Here is a 13514-nt window from a genome sequence, read left to right as displayed (position 1 = left end):
ACCCTTTCTCAAATGTGCTGCCTTACCCGCTGAGTTCCTCCAATATTTTGTGTGTGTTGCTTTGGATTTCCAGCATCTGCAGATTTTTCTCGTGTTTGTAATACTATATATTTTATGCTTCTTCTAAGTTGGATCATTCTTTAACTCATGGTTGGATTATTATCTCAACATACTAGCTAATTCTGGAAATTCAGCGTTTGCAAAAGCTTAATTTTCTACATCATACTCCAGTGGGAATAATGACACCTACCATTCAGCCATCTCACAGCAAATTACTTTAAAAACACATTAAATACATTCTATGCCTTCAAGCACATGGTTCATCTTGAAGCATTCGAATAAATGCTGGCTGATCACCCAACATTGAAAATGCAATTGGTTGACAATACAAGATCCAACATAAAATGCGCCAACATCACAATAGGTCTGTGTTTGTACAGATTTGACAAAGATACTTTACTGATGCCATATGATTTAGTACAAATTTTAACGATGAACAAAAAAAGAAGTCATTTCCAAATGTAAATCCGGTTATGTGGAAGAAATTAATTTAATATTAAATCCAGATAAAATATTCTGTATTTCTGAAATCCTGTTGTGGAAAAGTGCTTCAGAAAATAATGCTTGATGCATAACCAGAAACAAAGATTCTAAAACTGTCAGAAGCATCAGGGAAGCACAAACAATTCTATGATGCTTTGATCTGCAGTCCAAACAGCTGAAAACAAACATCTTAGGCCAGGATTTATACAGCTGAAATTCAAAGTTATCTGCAATACAAAATACAAATTGATTGCGAGCTCTGCAACAAGACCTTTGGCCCATTAAATTATAGAAGAATCACTAGTCACACTTAATCGAATAGCAGACCATCAAACATTTTAATTTCAATAGGTTCGTGAGACAAACTTCTATTTCAAACCTGTGCATAAGGATTCTGTTGTGGATAGGCACTTCGAACTGGATATACAGCTGCCTGGTATGGGTTGGGAGAAGAGGAGTAGGGTGGTACAGCTCCACTGGTCGGAGAACATGAGACTTTATAAGGTGTGCCCGGTGTATAACCTGAAATAAAGCAGAATCCAAGAATGGTAGAACGACCATTAATCAGGGATGCCCAAGTCATTCCAAGATGATGCAAAGTGCTGGTGAAATAGCAGAAAAGCTCTTCTAGCAAATATTTCACTGCAAACTAAGGATGATACATAATCATAATATTAGCTATTAAAATGCCAATTCTAGTTTCACAATATCTGAATGAAAGCTCGGAGTGAGAAACAGCAAACAATAAGGCAAATGGAATGACTGGCTTTGTTGCAAAGGAGTTTGAGTATACACCAGAAAAGTCTTCCTTCTATTAAACAGAGTTGAGAATATCACAACTGGGAAACAGCCTTCAGCAAATAAGTACTGCTTCCATTGTACAGGACTTTGGTGGGATCATATGAATACAATCCAACTGAGATCTCCTTATGGGGGAGGGATATACTTTCACTGGAGGTAGCCAATTGAGGATTCACTAAATTTATTCTTAGGATGAAGGAGTTACTTTATGAGGAAAAGTTGATTAGCTTGAGCCTATGCTGATTCTTCTTTAGTTGAATGAGGTATAATTACTGATACACATTCAATCCTGTAGGGAAGTTCTTTACCACAATTACGCTCTTCTATATTTATTAAATTAAATGTTAAAGGAAAATAAAAGGAACTCTTATCTCTAAGCTTTACTTGGTGCGTAAGTACACATTGTATTTCTTATCACTCCACTCTTTAAAACCAACAAAAAGAAAAAAGGCATATTGTATCATTGAGTTTCAGTCCTAATAAACACATTAGAATAACTGGGCACCTTCTGAACCAGACATTTGCCACATGGGTAAACAGTTATCTTTGCTGATCACGGATTACATGTAATGATTAACAAGGTGCATTACCTGTTGGGAAGGCTGGGTTTGTACCAGCATACACAGTAGGAGTAAAGGCAGGAGCAGCTGCTGCATAACCAACCGGAAAACCTGCTTTGTTCAAGGAAAGATCAAACGGACAAATTAATCCAAAGCAGTTTAAAAATATAACAGTCAAAAGTAAAAACAAAATTTATTACTCATTAACCCATGGCACAAATTGCAACCATACTTCTGAGAATCACTTCCAATAGTTAAAAATTATTTTCAGCTTCTCTCTCCAATCACTTCAATGATCAATTAGCATTCTCATTGCTGATGACAAGGTGAAGTAATGAAACTTAAGTGGAAATCAAAGTCAATGACTCACTAAACATGACTATCAAATGGTACAAATCAAAGAAACAAACTTCATTCTATTCTCAAGAAATATACAGTTCAAGCGTTTCACTGAATGAAATGAAATTTAGAGCTCCTGCAGTTAAACATCAAATCTTCATGCTGATTTTATCTGTGACTTTTCACTCCTTCCCTTTGGTGCCACCTTCCACACAACAAATGAGTACTTTTTCTTAACTTAGCAAATTAAACTAATTGTTTACCTGGATATCCAATTCCTTTTGGATTCGCATATGGAACCCCTGAAGCACCTGAACTATAGACTGGGTTCATGGTTTTTATTCTCAGGAGCTGTGGAACAGAAAATATATTAAGTATATTTCCTGTCACTGTCTGTAAGCTTATATGTTCTCCCCGTGATTGTGGGGGTTTACTCCGATTTTCATTCACATTCCAAAGACGTACAGGTAGTAGGTTAATTGGGCACATAGGTGTAATTCAGCATTGCAGGCTTTTTGGGCCAGAAGGGCCATTACTATTCTGTATCTCTAAATAAATATTCTCCTTATCAGTATTGTCCTGGTGCAACCACAATAACTTGGAGCTGCATGCCCTCAAAACATAGGAGATTAATGGACAAAATTAGGGCACATGGTATTGGGGGCAGAGTACTGACATGGATTGAAAATTGGCTGGCTGACAGAAAACAAAGAGTAGCGGTTAACGGGTCCTTTTCGGAATGGCAGGCGGTGACCAGTGGGGTACTGTAGGGTTCAGTGCTGGGACCGCAGCTGTTTACAATATACATTAATGATTTAGATGAAGGGACTAAAAGTAACATTAGCAAATTTGCAGATGACACAAAGCTGGGTGGCAGTGTGAAATGTGAGGAGGATGTTATGAGAATGCAGGGTGACTTGGACAGGCTGGGTGAGTGGGCGGATGCATGGCAGATACAGTTTAATGTGGATATATGTGAGGTTATCCACTTTGGTGGTAAGAACAGGAAGGCAGATTATCTAAATGGAGTCAAGTTAGGAAAAGGGGAAGTACAACGAGATCTAGGTGTTCTTGTACATCAGTCACTGAAAGCAAGCATGCAGGTACAGCAGGCAGTGAAGAAAGCTAATGGCATGCTGGCCTTCATAAGAAGGGGAATTGAGTATAAGAGCAAAGAGGTCCTTCTGCAGCTGCACAGGGCCCTGGGGAGTCCACACCTGGAGTACTGTGTACAGTTTTGGTCTCCAAATCTGAGGAAGGACATTCTTGCTATTGAGGGAGTGCAACATAGGTTCACAAGGTTAATTCCCGGGATGATGGGACTATCATATGTTGAAAGATTGGAGCAACTGGGCTTGTATACTCTGGAATTTAGAAGGCTGAGAGGGGATCTTATTGAAACATATAAGATTATTAAGGGATTGGACACGCTGGAGGCAGGAAGCATGTTCCCGCTGATGGGTGAGTCCAGAACCAGAGGCCACAGTTTAAGAATAAGGGGTAGGCCATTTAGTCATAGTCGTAGTCATACTTTATTGATCCCGGGGGAAATTGGGTTTCGATACAGTTGCACCAACCAAGAATAAAGTATAAATATAGCAATACAAAACCATAAATAATCAAATAATAACATGTAAATTATGCCAGATGGAAATAAGTCCAGGACCAGCCTATTGGCTCAGGGTGTCTGACCCTCCAAGGGAGGAGTTGTAAAGTTTGATGGCCACAGACAGGAATGACTTCCTACGACGCTCAGTGTTGCATCTCGGTGGAATGAGTCTCTGGTTGAATGTACTCCTGTGCCCACCCAGTACATTATGTAGTGGATGGGAGACATTGTCCAAGATGGCATGCAACTTGAACAGCATCCTCTTTTGAGACACCACTGTCAGAGAGTCCAGTTCCATCCCCACAACATCACTGGCCTTACGAAGGAGTTTATTGATTCTGTTGGTGTCTGCTACCCTCAGCCTGCTGCTCCAGCACACAACAGGAAACATGATCGCACTAGCCACCACAGACTCGTAGAACATCCTCAGCATCGTCCGGCAGATGTAAAAGGACCTCAGTCTCCTCAGGAAGTAGAGACGGCTCTGATCCTTCTTGTAGACAGCCTCTGTGTTCTTTGACCTGTCCAGTTTATTGTCAATTCGTATCCCCAGATATTTGTAATCCTCCACCATGTCCACACCGACCCCCTGGATGGAAGCAGGGGTCACCGGTGCCTTAGCCCTCCTCAGGTCCACCACCAGGAGATGAGGAAAAACTTTTTCACCCAGAGAGTGGTGGATATGTGGAATGCTTTGCCCCAGAAGGCAGTGGAGGCCAAGTCTCTGGATGCTCTCAAGAAAGAGATGGATAGAGCTCTTAAAGATAGCGGAATCAAGGGTTATGGGGATAAGGCAGGAACTGGATACTGACTGTGGATGATCAGCCATGATCACAGTGAATGGTGATGCTGGCTCAAAGGGCTGAATGGCCTACTCCTGCACCTATTGTCTAAAACCATGGAGATGCATATCAACTTTAGGATAAGTGTGTCTCCTCACCATCTACTCATCATCAACTACCGCGAGTATTGTTTCAACATTCAGGTTCCTGGGCATTAATATTTCACAGGACTTCATTTGGGAGAACCAATACTCCTTTATTAACAAGAAAGCTCAGCAGAGGACGTACTTCTTGTGGCAGTTGGTAAAATCCCATCTTTTCCAGAACATAATGGTGTAGTTCTACACTGCCATCATTGAGAGCATCCGCACATCAGCTATTACTGTTTGGTTTGTTACAGCATCCTTTCACAATATATGGAAACTACAGTGAAATGTCAGGTTGGCAGAAAAGGACATTGGCTGCAGTCTACCATCATTGCAGGACTTGCATGTGTCCAGGATTTTAAAAAGTGGGCATAAAAAGTCATTCTGGACACTATCTACCCTGCAAACAGTCTTTTCCAGAAAGGTCCTTCTGGAAAGCACTAAAGGGCTATTAAAACAAAAACTTCATGCCATCTTAAAAGTTATTTCCCCCAGGCAATTAATCTGATCAACTACTATAGTTGGCCCCTCCTCCCCAAGGCCCCTCTCCATCTATTATCCCATGACTGCACTGTACATAGATAATTTTTTAATAATGCTGATTACATTGTAAATAATTGCTGGCATTTACGCTTTTTAGTCCATATCAGTCCTTTAACCTCTAAAATTATTTTCTTATAGAATTCCTTACAATTGTTGAATGTTGTTTAAGGTCGCATGTTATGTCCACACCAACAAGGCAAATTCCTAATACAAGTAAATGTATATGGCGAATAACAATACCCTTGATTCCCTACTGTTTTTTTAAACAAAATGTCTTTTTTAGCCAAACTTAAAACTTCCGAGAATAAAGCTGTGTTTTTCATTGTAAGCAGGAATTGCTTACAGGAAGTAGTGTGCAAAGTCCAATACTGTGTGAAATTTTTTCAGTGGCAAAACAATTCCTTATCAAGAGCCAAAATGACTTTGCTGCCAAATTTTATCAAGTTTCAGATTTTGTATTGTAACAGATCAACACTGAAAACCTCTACAGTTGACCTCAATGTTCACCAGCTATAACACACACCCGGGAGTGTGTTATCAATGGTGTCACTTCACTGGGATTACAGAACCATTACACCAATGACTGGTTCGTACAAAAACAGATTTTTATAAATTAAAACCAGACTGGTACAGTTGATTTGAAGACAAATGACTATGTGGTACAGAACCTTCAAATCAAGCTGTGACTGTATTCTATAGTATTCCCTTGTACTCCAAGGCTTCTTTGAAGTTCTCATATATGTTGGCTGGACCAGATTATTCCAGTTACTGTAAGCAAAGCTTTTTCTTACCATATTTCCTTTTAGTTAAAGCACCCCCAGGAGAGTACTAAATTTTTCAGAGAATTCTTCACACAAGATTTGTTTCAATTCTACCCGATTTGGAATTCAGAAGAGCTAGCAAACCACATCAACAAACTTAATTACAAGAGATTCTACATACGCTGCAAATCCAAGTAACATACACAAAATGCTGGAGGAACTCAAAAGGTCAGGTAACATCTATGAAGTGAAATAAAGAGCCAACATTTCAGGCCATGACCCTTCATCAGGACTTGCGTATGCTGGCATTTTGGCTCATTTTAGTTATTTTGTAAGAAACACCAATTTAGCTTCCATAGAAGACCTATTTTCCAAAAATAATCTCTACCAATCATTAAGATGGACCAACATTTAAGATTCCAATTAGTCCAGTCAAGATAGCACCTGCATACAATACTCTTTTAGTCAACATCTTCTGGATAGATCATGAAACCAGCTTTTTCACTTGGCAGCATGAGCAAACTTTGTGGCATGAAGACTGCAGGACGGTGCACGAGCCAATCTTTGATCGCATTTCACCGATTAAAGCAACAAGGGCAATTGAAACATCAAGAAGTGTGTGTAAGTCTGGAGATCGTTTGGGTGTTCCTGTGCTCTGCAGTCTCCGAAAGGACTCCAGGAAGCAGTACACATGAACCTCGTAGCAGGCATGCTGCAGGACGGTGCGCAAGCCAATACGTGGCCCCATTTCGCTGATTAAAGCTCACATTCTGCACTGATTAAAGCAACAAGGGAGATTGAAGCATTGAAACAAGTGCGGAAGATGAGCACCAGGTGCCTATCTTTTAATTGGTTGTTCTGAACTGCAGAGGGAAAGCCTGCTGCTGCATTCTGGCCCAGAGAGTACTGTCCAGGTTTTCTTTTCCCTGTGTTTGGGATGTGGACTTTGAACCACAGATTCAATTTTTCAGTCTTACAGTTTTTATACTCTGTTTTTTTGCACGATCTTCTCATTTTTTTGTGCGAGGAGGGGGATTTGAGGGTTAATGTGCCTGGTCTATTTTGTTCAGTTTTTTTTTGTGGGGGGGTAGGATTTGGAGGCTGATGACCATGCTGCCTTTCTTTTCTTTCTTGGTCTCATGGCTACCCGGAGAATTTAAGAATTTCAGTGTTGAACACTTTGATAATAAATTAACCTTTGCGCCTTAGTCTCAAATGGTTTTTGTAGAATTTCAATTCAAACTGAAACAGAATATTGAACGACTAGTTAGGGTGGGGAGGGCTGATGTGGCAGCAGTGGTAGAAAGAGGCTAGTTCAGAGAAAATGTTTAAATAATTTCAGAATTCATGTGAAACAGAATTAATGTAAGCAGAGGTCACTGTCTTTTCAACAGATCAACATTCACAGCAGATGAACTCAGATGATTTTGAGAAAATTATATTAGATTTAAGAAACTGGGTACAATGGCTTTGAATTTTCTTTTAAAAATATGACAATTTTTACAAACATTTTAAACAGATTTCAAAGGCAAGATATTTAAAAAAATGCAGAGTATGTCAATTTTCTTTAGACGATTATCGTCGAGCAAATTCCTTACTCTCTGATGTCTTCTTTTTAATAAATCCAATTGAGAGATTAAAATAGTCCAACAAAACTGATGCCACGTCATTGAAGATCAATCCCAGATTTGAAATAATGAGAAAACAAACCACCAGCTCATTTTACCACTTCACAGAAAGGCACACCTTTGCTCTCAGAATATTAACTCCATATAACTTGGATTTAAATGACATCCAAAAGGCCCATTTGCAAATGACAGAATTCATAAAACAATATGAATACAGGTAAATATTATAATGAAGCATAGCTAGAGGCACTAAGTTTTAACGTACAAACATGGTGGTCATATACACAGAAACAAAGGAACTGTCCACTGTAGCAAAGTAACACCAAAACACAGTTTATGTATGATATATCCCTCAGACAAGAAGGCCATGGGCTTAAAAAAGCTTCCCAAAATGAAAACAGCAAGGGAACTTAATACTCCTTCTCTGCACAATTTTATTTACTTGTGTCAATGAAATCACAAATAAAAATTACGAAAGGTAAACTTAAATTACAATATGATGTTATAGCCCATTCCATGCAAAGCATTGAAGGATGTATAGTACATTAAAGAAATTCACTCATCTCCCAGTCTTACTCAAAATCCTGCAAATACAACTGCTATGTTGCAGCAATAATTTAACAATAATTTAACAGCAAGGTGCATCTTTAAATAAAAATTTAAACAAAACAATTCACCCTTAACATGGTACAGGGAAAAAGAGAAGCAAGAAGATTGGCTTTTGTGTGACACTTCCTATACTCTACTCTACTCTCTATATACCCATGACTGTGTGGCTGGGCACAGCTCAAATGCCATCTATAAATTTGTTGACGATACAACCATTGCTGGCAGAATCGCAGATGGAGACAAGTGGGTGTACAGGTGTGAGGTATACCAGCTAGTTGAGTGGAATCACAGCAACAACCTTGCACTCAGCGTCAATAAGACCAAAGAGCTGATTGTGGACTTCAGAAAGGGTAAGAACACACACCAGTCCTCAGAGGGATCAGAAGTGGAGAGAGTGAGCAATTTCACTGTTCCTTAGTATCTCTGAAGACCTAACCTGGCTCCAACATATCAATGCAGCTACAAAGAAGGCAAGACAGCAGCTATATTTCATCAGGAGTTTGAGGAGATTTGGTATGTCACCTAAAACACTAGCAAGCTTCTACAGATGGACCATGGAGAACATTCTAATTGGCTATATCACCATCTGGTATGGGGTGGGGTGAGGGGGGTGGAGAAGAACTACTCTGCAGGATCGATGCAAGCTGCTGAGTGTTATAAAATTAGTCAGGTCTTTCATGGGTACTAGCCTCCATAGTATTCAAGACATCTTCAAGGAGCAGTGCCTTAAAAAGGTCCATCATTAAGGACCCCCATCAACCAAGACATGCCTTTTTCTCATTGTTACCATCAGGAAGGAGGTACAGAAGCCTGAAGGCACACACAATGATTTAAGAATAGCTTCTTCCTCTTTGCCATCCAATTTTTGAATGGATATTGAACCCATGACCACTATCTCACTAGTTTTCTATTTCTGTTTTTACACTACTGATTTAATATGTATTTTACTGTAATTCTTTTTTTCTATATATCATGCATTGCAATGTACTGCTGTTGTAAAGCTAACAAATTTCATGACATGATATATAGGTGATATTAAACCTGATTCTGTCTTAAAATACTTAGATCTGGATATCCACATCTATTGCAATGCTGAATAAATACAAATTATTAGTCTCAGATTCTGGAATTTCTGTTTTACACTTTCCTTTCCAATTACCAAAGCTAGATCAAGGCAGTTCCAAATTAAACAACTTTGCTGTCTCAATTAAATACTTTTTTTAGATCTTGGCCAAGAAGATTCTTTACAAAATAGAATGACTAAAGTAAACTGCCTATTTTAATTTTAATGATTGATAAAAAATTAACATGTGAGCTTTTAGGTATGAATATAGAAATACTATTTTTCAGCAGAATCATGCTCAGCTAGCTTGCACATTTCTGGTCAGACTTGTACATTTCTTTTGAAAGTCCTAGGAATTCTGGTGTTTATAAATACTCAAAAGTTAGGATCAAACCTGTAATACATGATTAACTACAGGTGTTCCCCGCTTTTCAAACGTTCGCTTTACGAAACTTCACTGTTACGAAAGACCTACATTAGTACCCTGTTTTCGCTTTCAGAAGGTATTTTCACTGTTACGAAAAAAAAAGCAGCACCCGATAAAAGGCAGAGCGCGCCCCGAGCAGCCGCTCTCCCCCGGATTCGGAACGGCATTGCATTAACACGTGCCTGTGAGCCGCCGTTTGCAAGATGAGTTCTATGGTATCAGAAAAGCTTAAAAGAGCTCGTAAGGGTGTTACACTTAGCGTAAAACTAGACATAATAAAGCGTTTCGATCGTGGTAAATGAAGTAAGGACAAAGTGAGTTTGGCTTGTGGAAGCTGATGAACATGATGCTGAAGAGGTTTTGGCATCCCATGACCAAGAACTGATAGATGAAGAGCTGATGCAATTGGAAGAGGAAAGGATAACAATCGAAACCGAATGAGTAATGATAAAGTACGACTTTAATTTTGAAAGGGTACATCGGTTTAGGGGATGTTTGCAGGATGGTTTGAGTCCTTACAAAGAACTGTGTGATAGAAAAAGTGCGCGAGGCTCAGCTGTCAAGCAAGCCTTCCACATCAGCCACAGCAGACGATGAACCTCGACCTTCGACATCGAGGCGAGTAGTCATAGGAGAAGATGAGCTGCCTGCTCTAATGGAAACAGACGACGAGATGACACCCCAGTGTCCCACCACCCCAACCCCAAGGCCACGGACAGATTCCAATTTGCGGAGAATGCAACGGTAGCCGGGAGGCACACAGTACACCTTTAAGAAAAAGCCGAAATAAACATGCTAATTAGGTGCCGCCAACACGTAATTGTCGGCCCAGATCAGAGATGACGCAATCCGAAATCGGCACTGATCTGGGCCGACAATTATGTGCCGGGCGGCACCTAATTAATTAGCATGTTTGTTTTGGCTTTTTTCTTAAAGATGTGCTGGATGCCTCCCAGCTACCGCTGCACCCCTGCATGCTTCACGGCAATGTATCGCTCAGCGGCCTGGAGGGTGGGGGCCACTGCACCACCCAACCTGCGACGACTCAGTCTAACACACCATCATCCGTGTGCTCGGCGCTGTCTTCCCGATCCCGGTAAGTAATACTACACTGTACATACATTATTTCTATTTTATATCAGCTGTGTACTTTTACGTGTTGTTTGGTATGATTTGGCAGCTTCATAGCTTAAAGGTTACTGGAGAGCGCTTGCGCCGTGCTTTTGCCAACAGCGCTTGCGTGAGATTTTCTGCCGAAGGCGCTTGCGTGAGATTTTCGCTACGGAGAACAGTTTACGCAATGATTGTGGAAAAGTATTTCTACTTTATATAGGCTGTGTATTTATCATATCATTCCTGCTTTTACTATATGTTACTGTTATTTTAGATTTTGTGTGTTATTTGGCATGATTTGGTAGGTTATTTTTGGGTCTGTGAATGCTCACAAAATTTTCCCATATAAACAAAGAGTAATTGCTTCTTCGCTTTACGACATTTCTGCTTACGAACCGTTTCACAGGAACACTCTACCTTCGGATGGCGGGGGAAACCTGTATTTGCAAACAATATACAATGATTTTGTTTCACTTAATTTCTTTTCTTTATAGAACTGAGACATTGCTTTCTTGAACTGCTGTGTCCATGTCAATACCATATTCCCAGTTCTATTGGATAGGAAATGTATGATGCAGTGACACATTTCCTGACTGGAGTACCTCGAAGAGGAACTTACAGCTGCACCTGTTCTAAAGAAATTCGAAAAGTGTCGAGAGAAAGTGCCTACCTTGTATCTGTAATGAAAGGAATTGGGGAAGAAGACTGGAAGCCAATCACACAAGCTGTTTTGTCCTGGATGCTGAAAAGTTTTGACTGTTGTTACCAGTGTATTTATCCAAGAAAAACGGATCATATTTCAACGTACTGCTGGTATGCATTGTTGACGGTTCATAAACCTTGGGGAGTCTTAAAAACACTGCCTTGGGACTGAGATGAATGATCTCCAATAATCTGAACCTTTTTGGTGCTAAAATTAACAAACTGGGAAAATATTTTTCTTAACTCCTACAATAATAATTTTGTTTTAGCTTTCCATAGCACTCGTGAATTTCTTTTTAGATAAACAAGATATGAATGCCACTAGATTTTTGAATGCCAAGAGTTTAATTCGTACCCTAAATTTCCTCTCAAAGAGTTGCTGCTTGAGGGGAATTCAGAGTCAACCACATTGTTGTGGATTAAAATTTACATGCACCACATACAGATTAAGAACAATAAAATTCTTTCTCTTCAATGTACAGTTAACAAGATAGGTTTCTACAAAGACATTTAAATTTGGCAAATATAAGTGAAGTTTTAATCCCCCATCTCATGGCTGTATTACCGCTGATGGACCACTAATCCATAAAGTTATCTCAGACTATCACGATTTGAAGCTGAATATTTGGATAATGTATTGCCAGAGCAACATGCTTATTCAAAAGGATATTTACAAGCACCACTTTCAATTATTGAAATAAATGTCAGGGTCAATTTTGAAGCAACCGTTAAAGATTATGACCAAAAAAAACAATTATTTTACTACAAGCTTTGAGCTGGGTTAAGTGCAAATAGGAATGCAAATTGTGATGTATTTTGAAATGAATTAAGACCGTAAGAAATAGTAGCAGAATTAGGCCAATCAGCTCTGTTTCACTACTCTATCATGGTTGATTTATTATCCCTTGCAATCCCACTCTCATGCCTTCTCCCCATAACCTTTGATGCCTTTACTAATCAAGAACTTATCAACTTCTGCTATAAACAAACAAAAGGCAGAGCTCAGGAGGGTTAATGGCACCTAACGGCGACTCCTTTGCTTGCATCTTTGGAAACAGTTTTACTACCATCTTACTTTTTCCTATCAGGGTTCTTTTGGAGACCCTGACCTGGAGTTAGATGCTGACTACGATTCTTTGCGGGAATGGGACCCACTCTTGGGGTTCCATAACTGGCCATTGTTCGGCACGCCAAGGGCTTGGCCTAAGAATCCAGCTCGAATTCGGAAGCCAAAGATCTCGGGGCTCTGGAGGCGGGCAGGATCGAGGGTCGGTGTCACGACAGGAGACCCGTGTGTCATTTGGGGGACGGATATCCGCTGTGTGCCTGGAGACTCAGAACCTTTGCAATCTTCAGGCACAGAGCTCGAAAAAAGTGACGTAATGAACTTTTAACATCGTAAACCAGCAAGTTGTTTCTTATGTCTCCCTGCTCACTGGGAAAATGGAGACACCTCTTTCTCCTTCATTAGGGTGAGAAAAGTCCTACAGTATGTCGAATACTGGGTGAAACGCTAAGTCTTTGGGGTAACTGCAAGTCTGTGTCTTTGCTATTGCTTTGCTCACGCTTGAGTGCTCGGTGGCAGTGCCAATGCTTTTTTTTTGCCGGTGGGGGGAAGGGGGATTGTTGCTCGCTTACACACAGGAGGGGGGAGCTGGGGGGACTTTGGGGTTCCAACATTTCGCTGTTGTTCATTCTTTGGGGCACTCCTCTGTTTTCATGGATAGTTGTGAAGAAAAAGTATTTCAGGATATATATTGTATACATTTCTCTCACATTAAATTGTACCTTTGAAATATACCTAATGACTTGGCCTCCACAGCCCACTGAGGCAGTTAACTCCATACATTTACAACCTTCTGGCTAAAGAGATTCCTCTTCATCTCTA

The 13514-nt window shown here is 40.0% G+C and overlaps 1 protein-coding gene across 2 annotated transcripts in view; it reads right to left on the bottom strand.

The window, feature by feature from the left end:
• fam168b (family with sequence similarity 168 member B) overlaps window positions 1–13514 on the bottom strand; it is a 64985-nt gene that overhangs the window by 16398 nt on the left and 35073 nt on the right. Inside the window, exons 2-4 of one of the 2 annotated variants that reach the window (XM_072255650.1) lie at window positions 2507–2594; window positions 1935–2018; window positions 923–1065 (exon numbers count right to left, since the gene is read on the bottom strand). In XM_072255650.1, coding sequence (XP_072111751.1) covers window positions 923–1065; window positions 1935–2018; window positions 2507–2576 — 297 coding nt within the window. In that variant the 5' untranslated portion in view covers window positions 2577–2594. The remainder of the gene's footprint in view (window positions 1–922; window positions 1066–1934; window positions 2019–2506; window positions 2595–13514) is intronic. The other variant, XM_072255651.1, reaches the window with a different exon arrangement.

This window comes from Mobula birostris, chromosome 4 (genome assembly GCF_030028105.1).
Source record: "Mobula birostris isolate sMobBir1 chromosome 4, sMobBir1.hap1, whole genome shotgun sequence".
NCBI lineage: Eukaryota > Metazoa > Chordata > Chondrichthyes > Myliobatiformes > Myliobatidae > Mobula > Mobula birostris.
The sequence above is the reverse complement of the archived record's forward strand: the minus strand, read 5'-3'. Positions and strand labels throughout refer to the sequence as shown.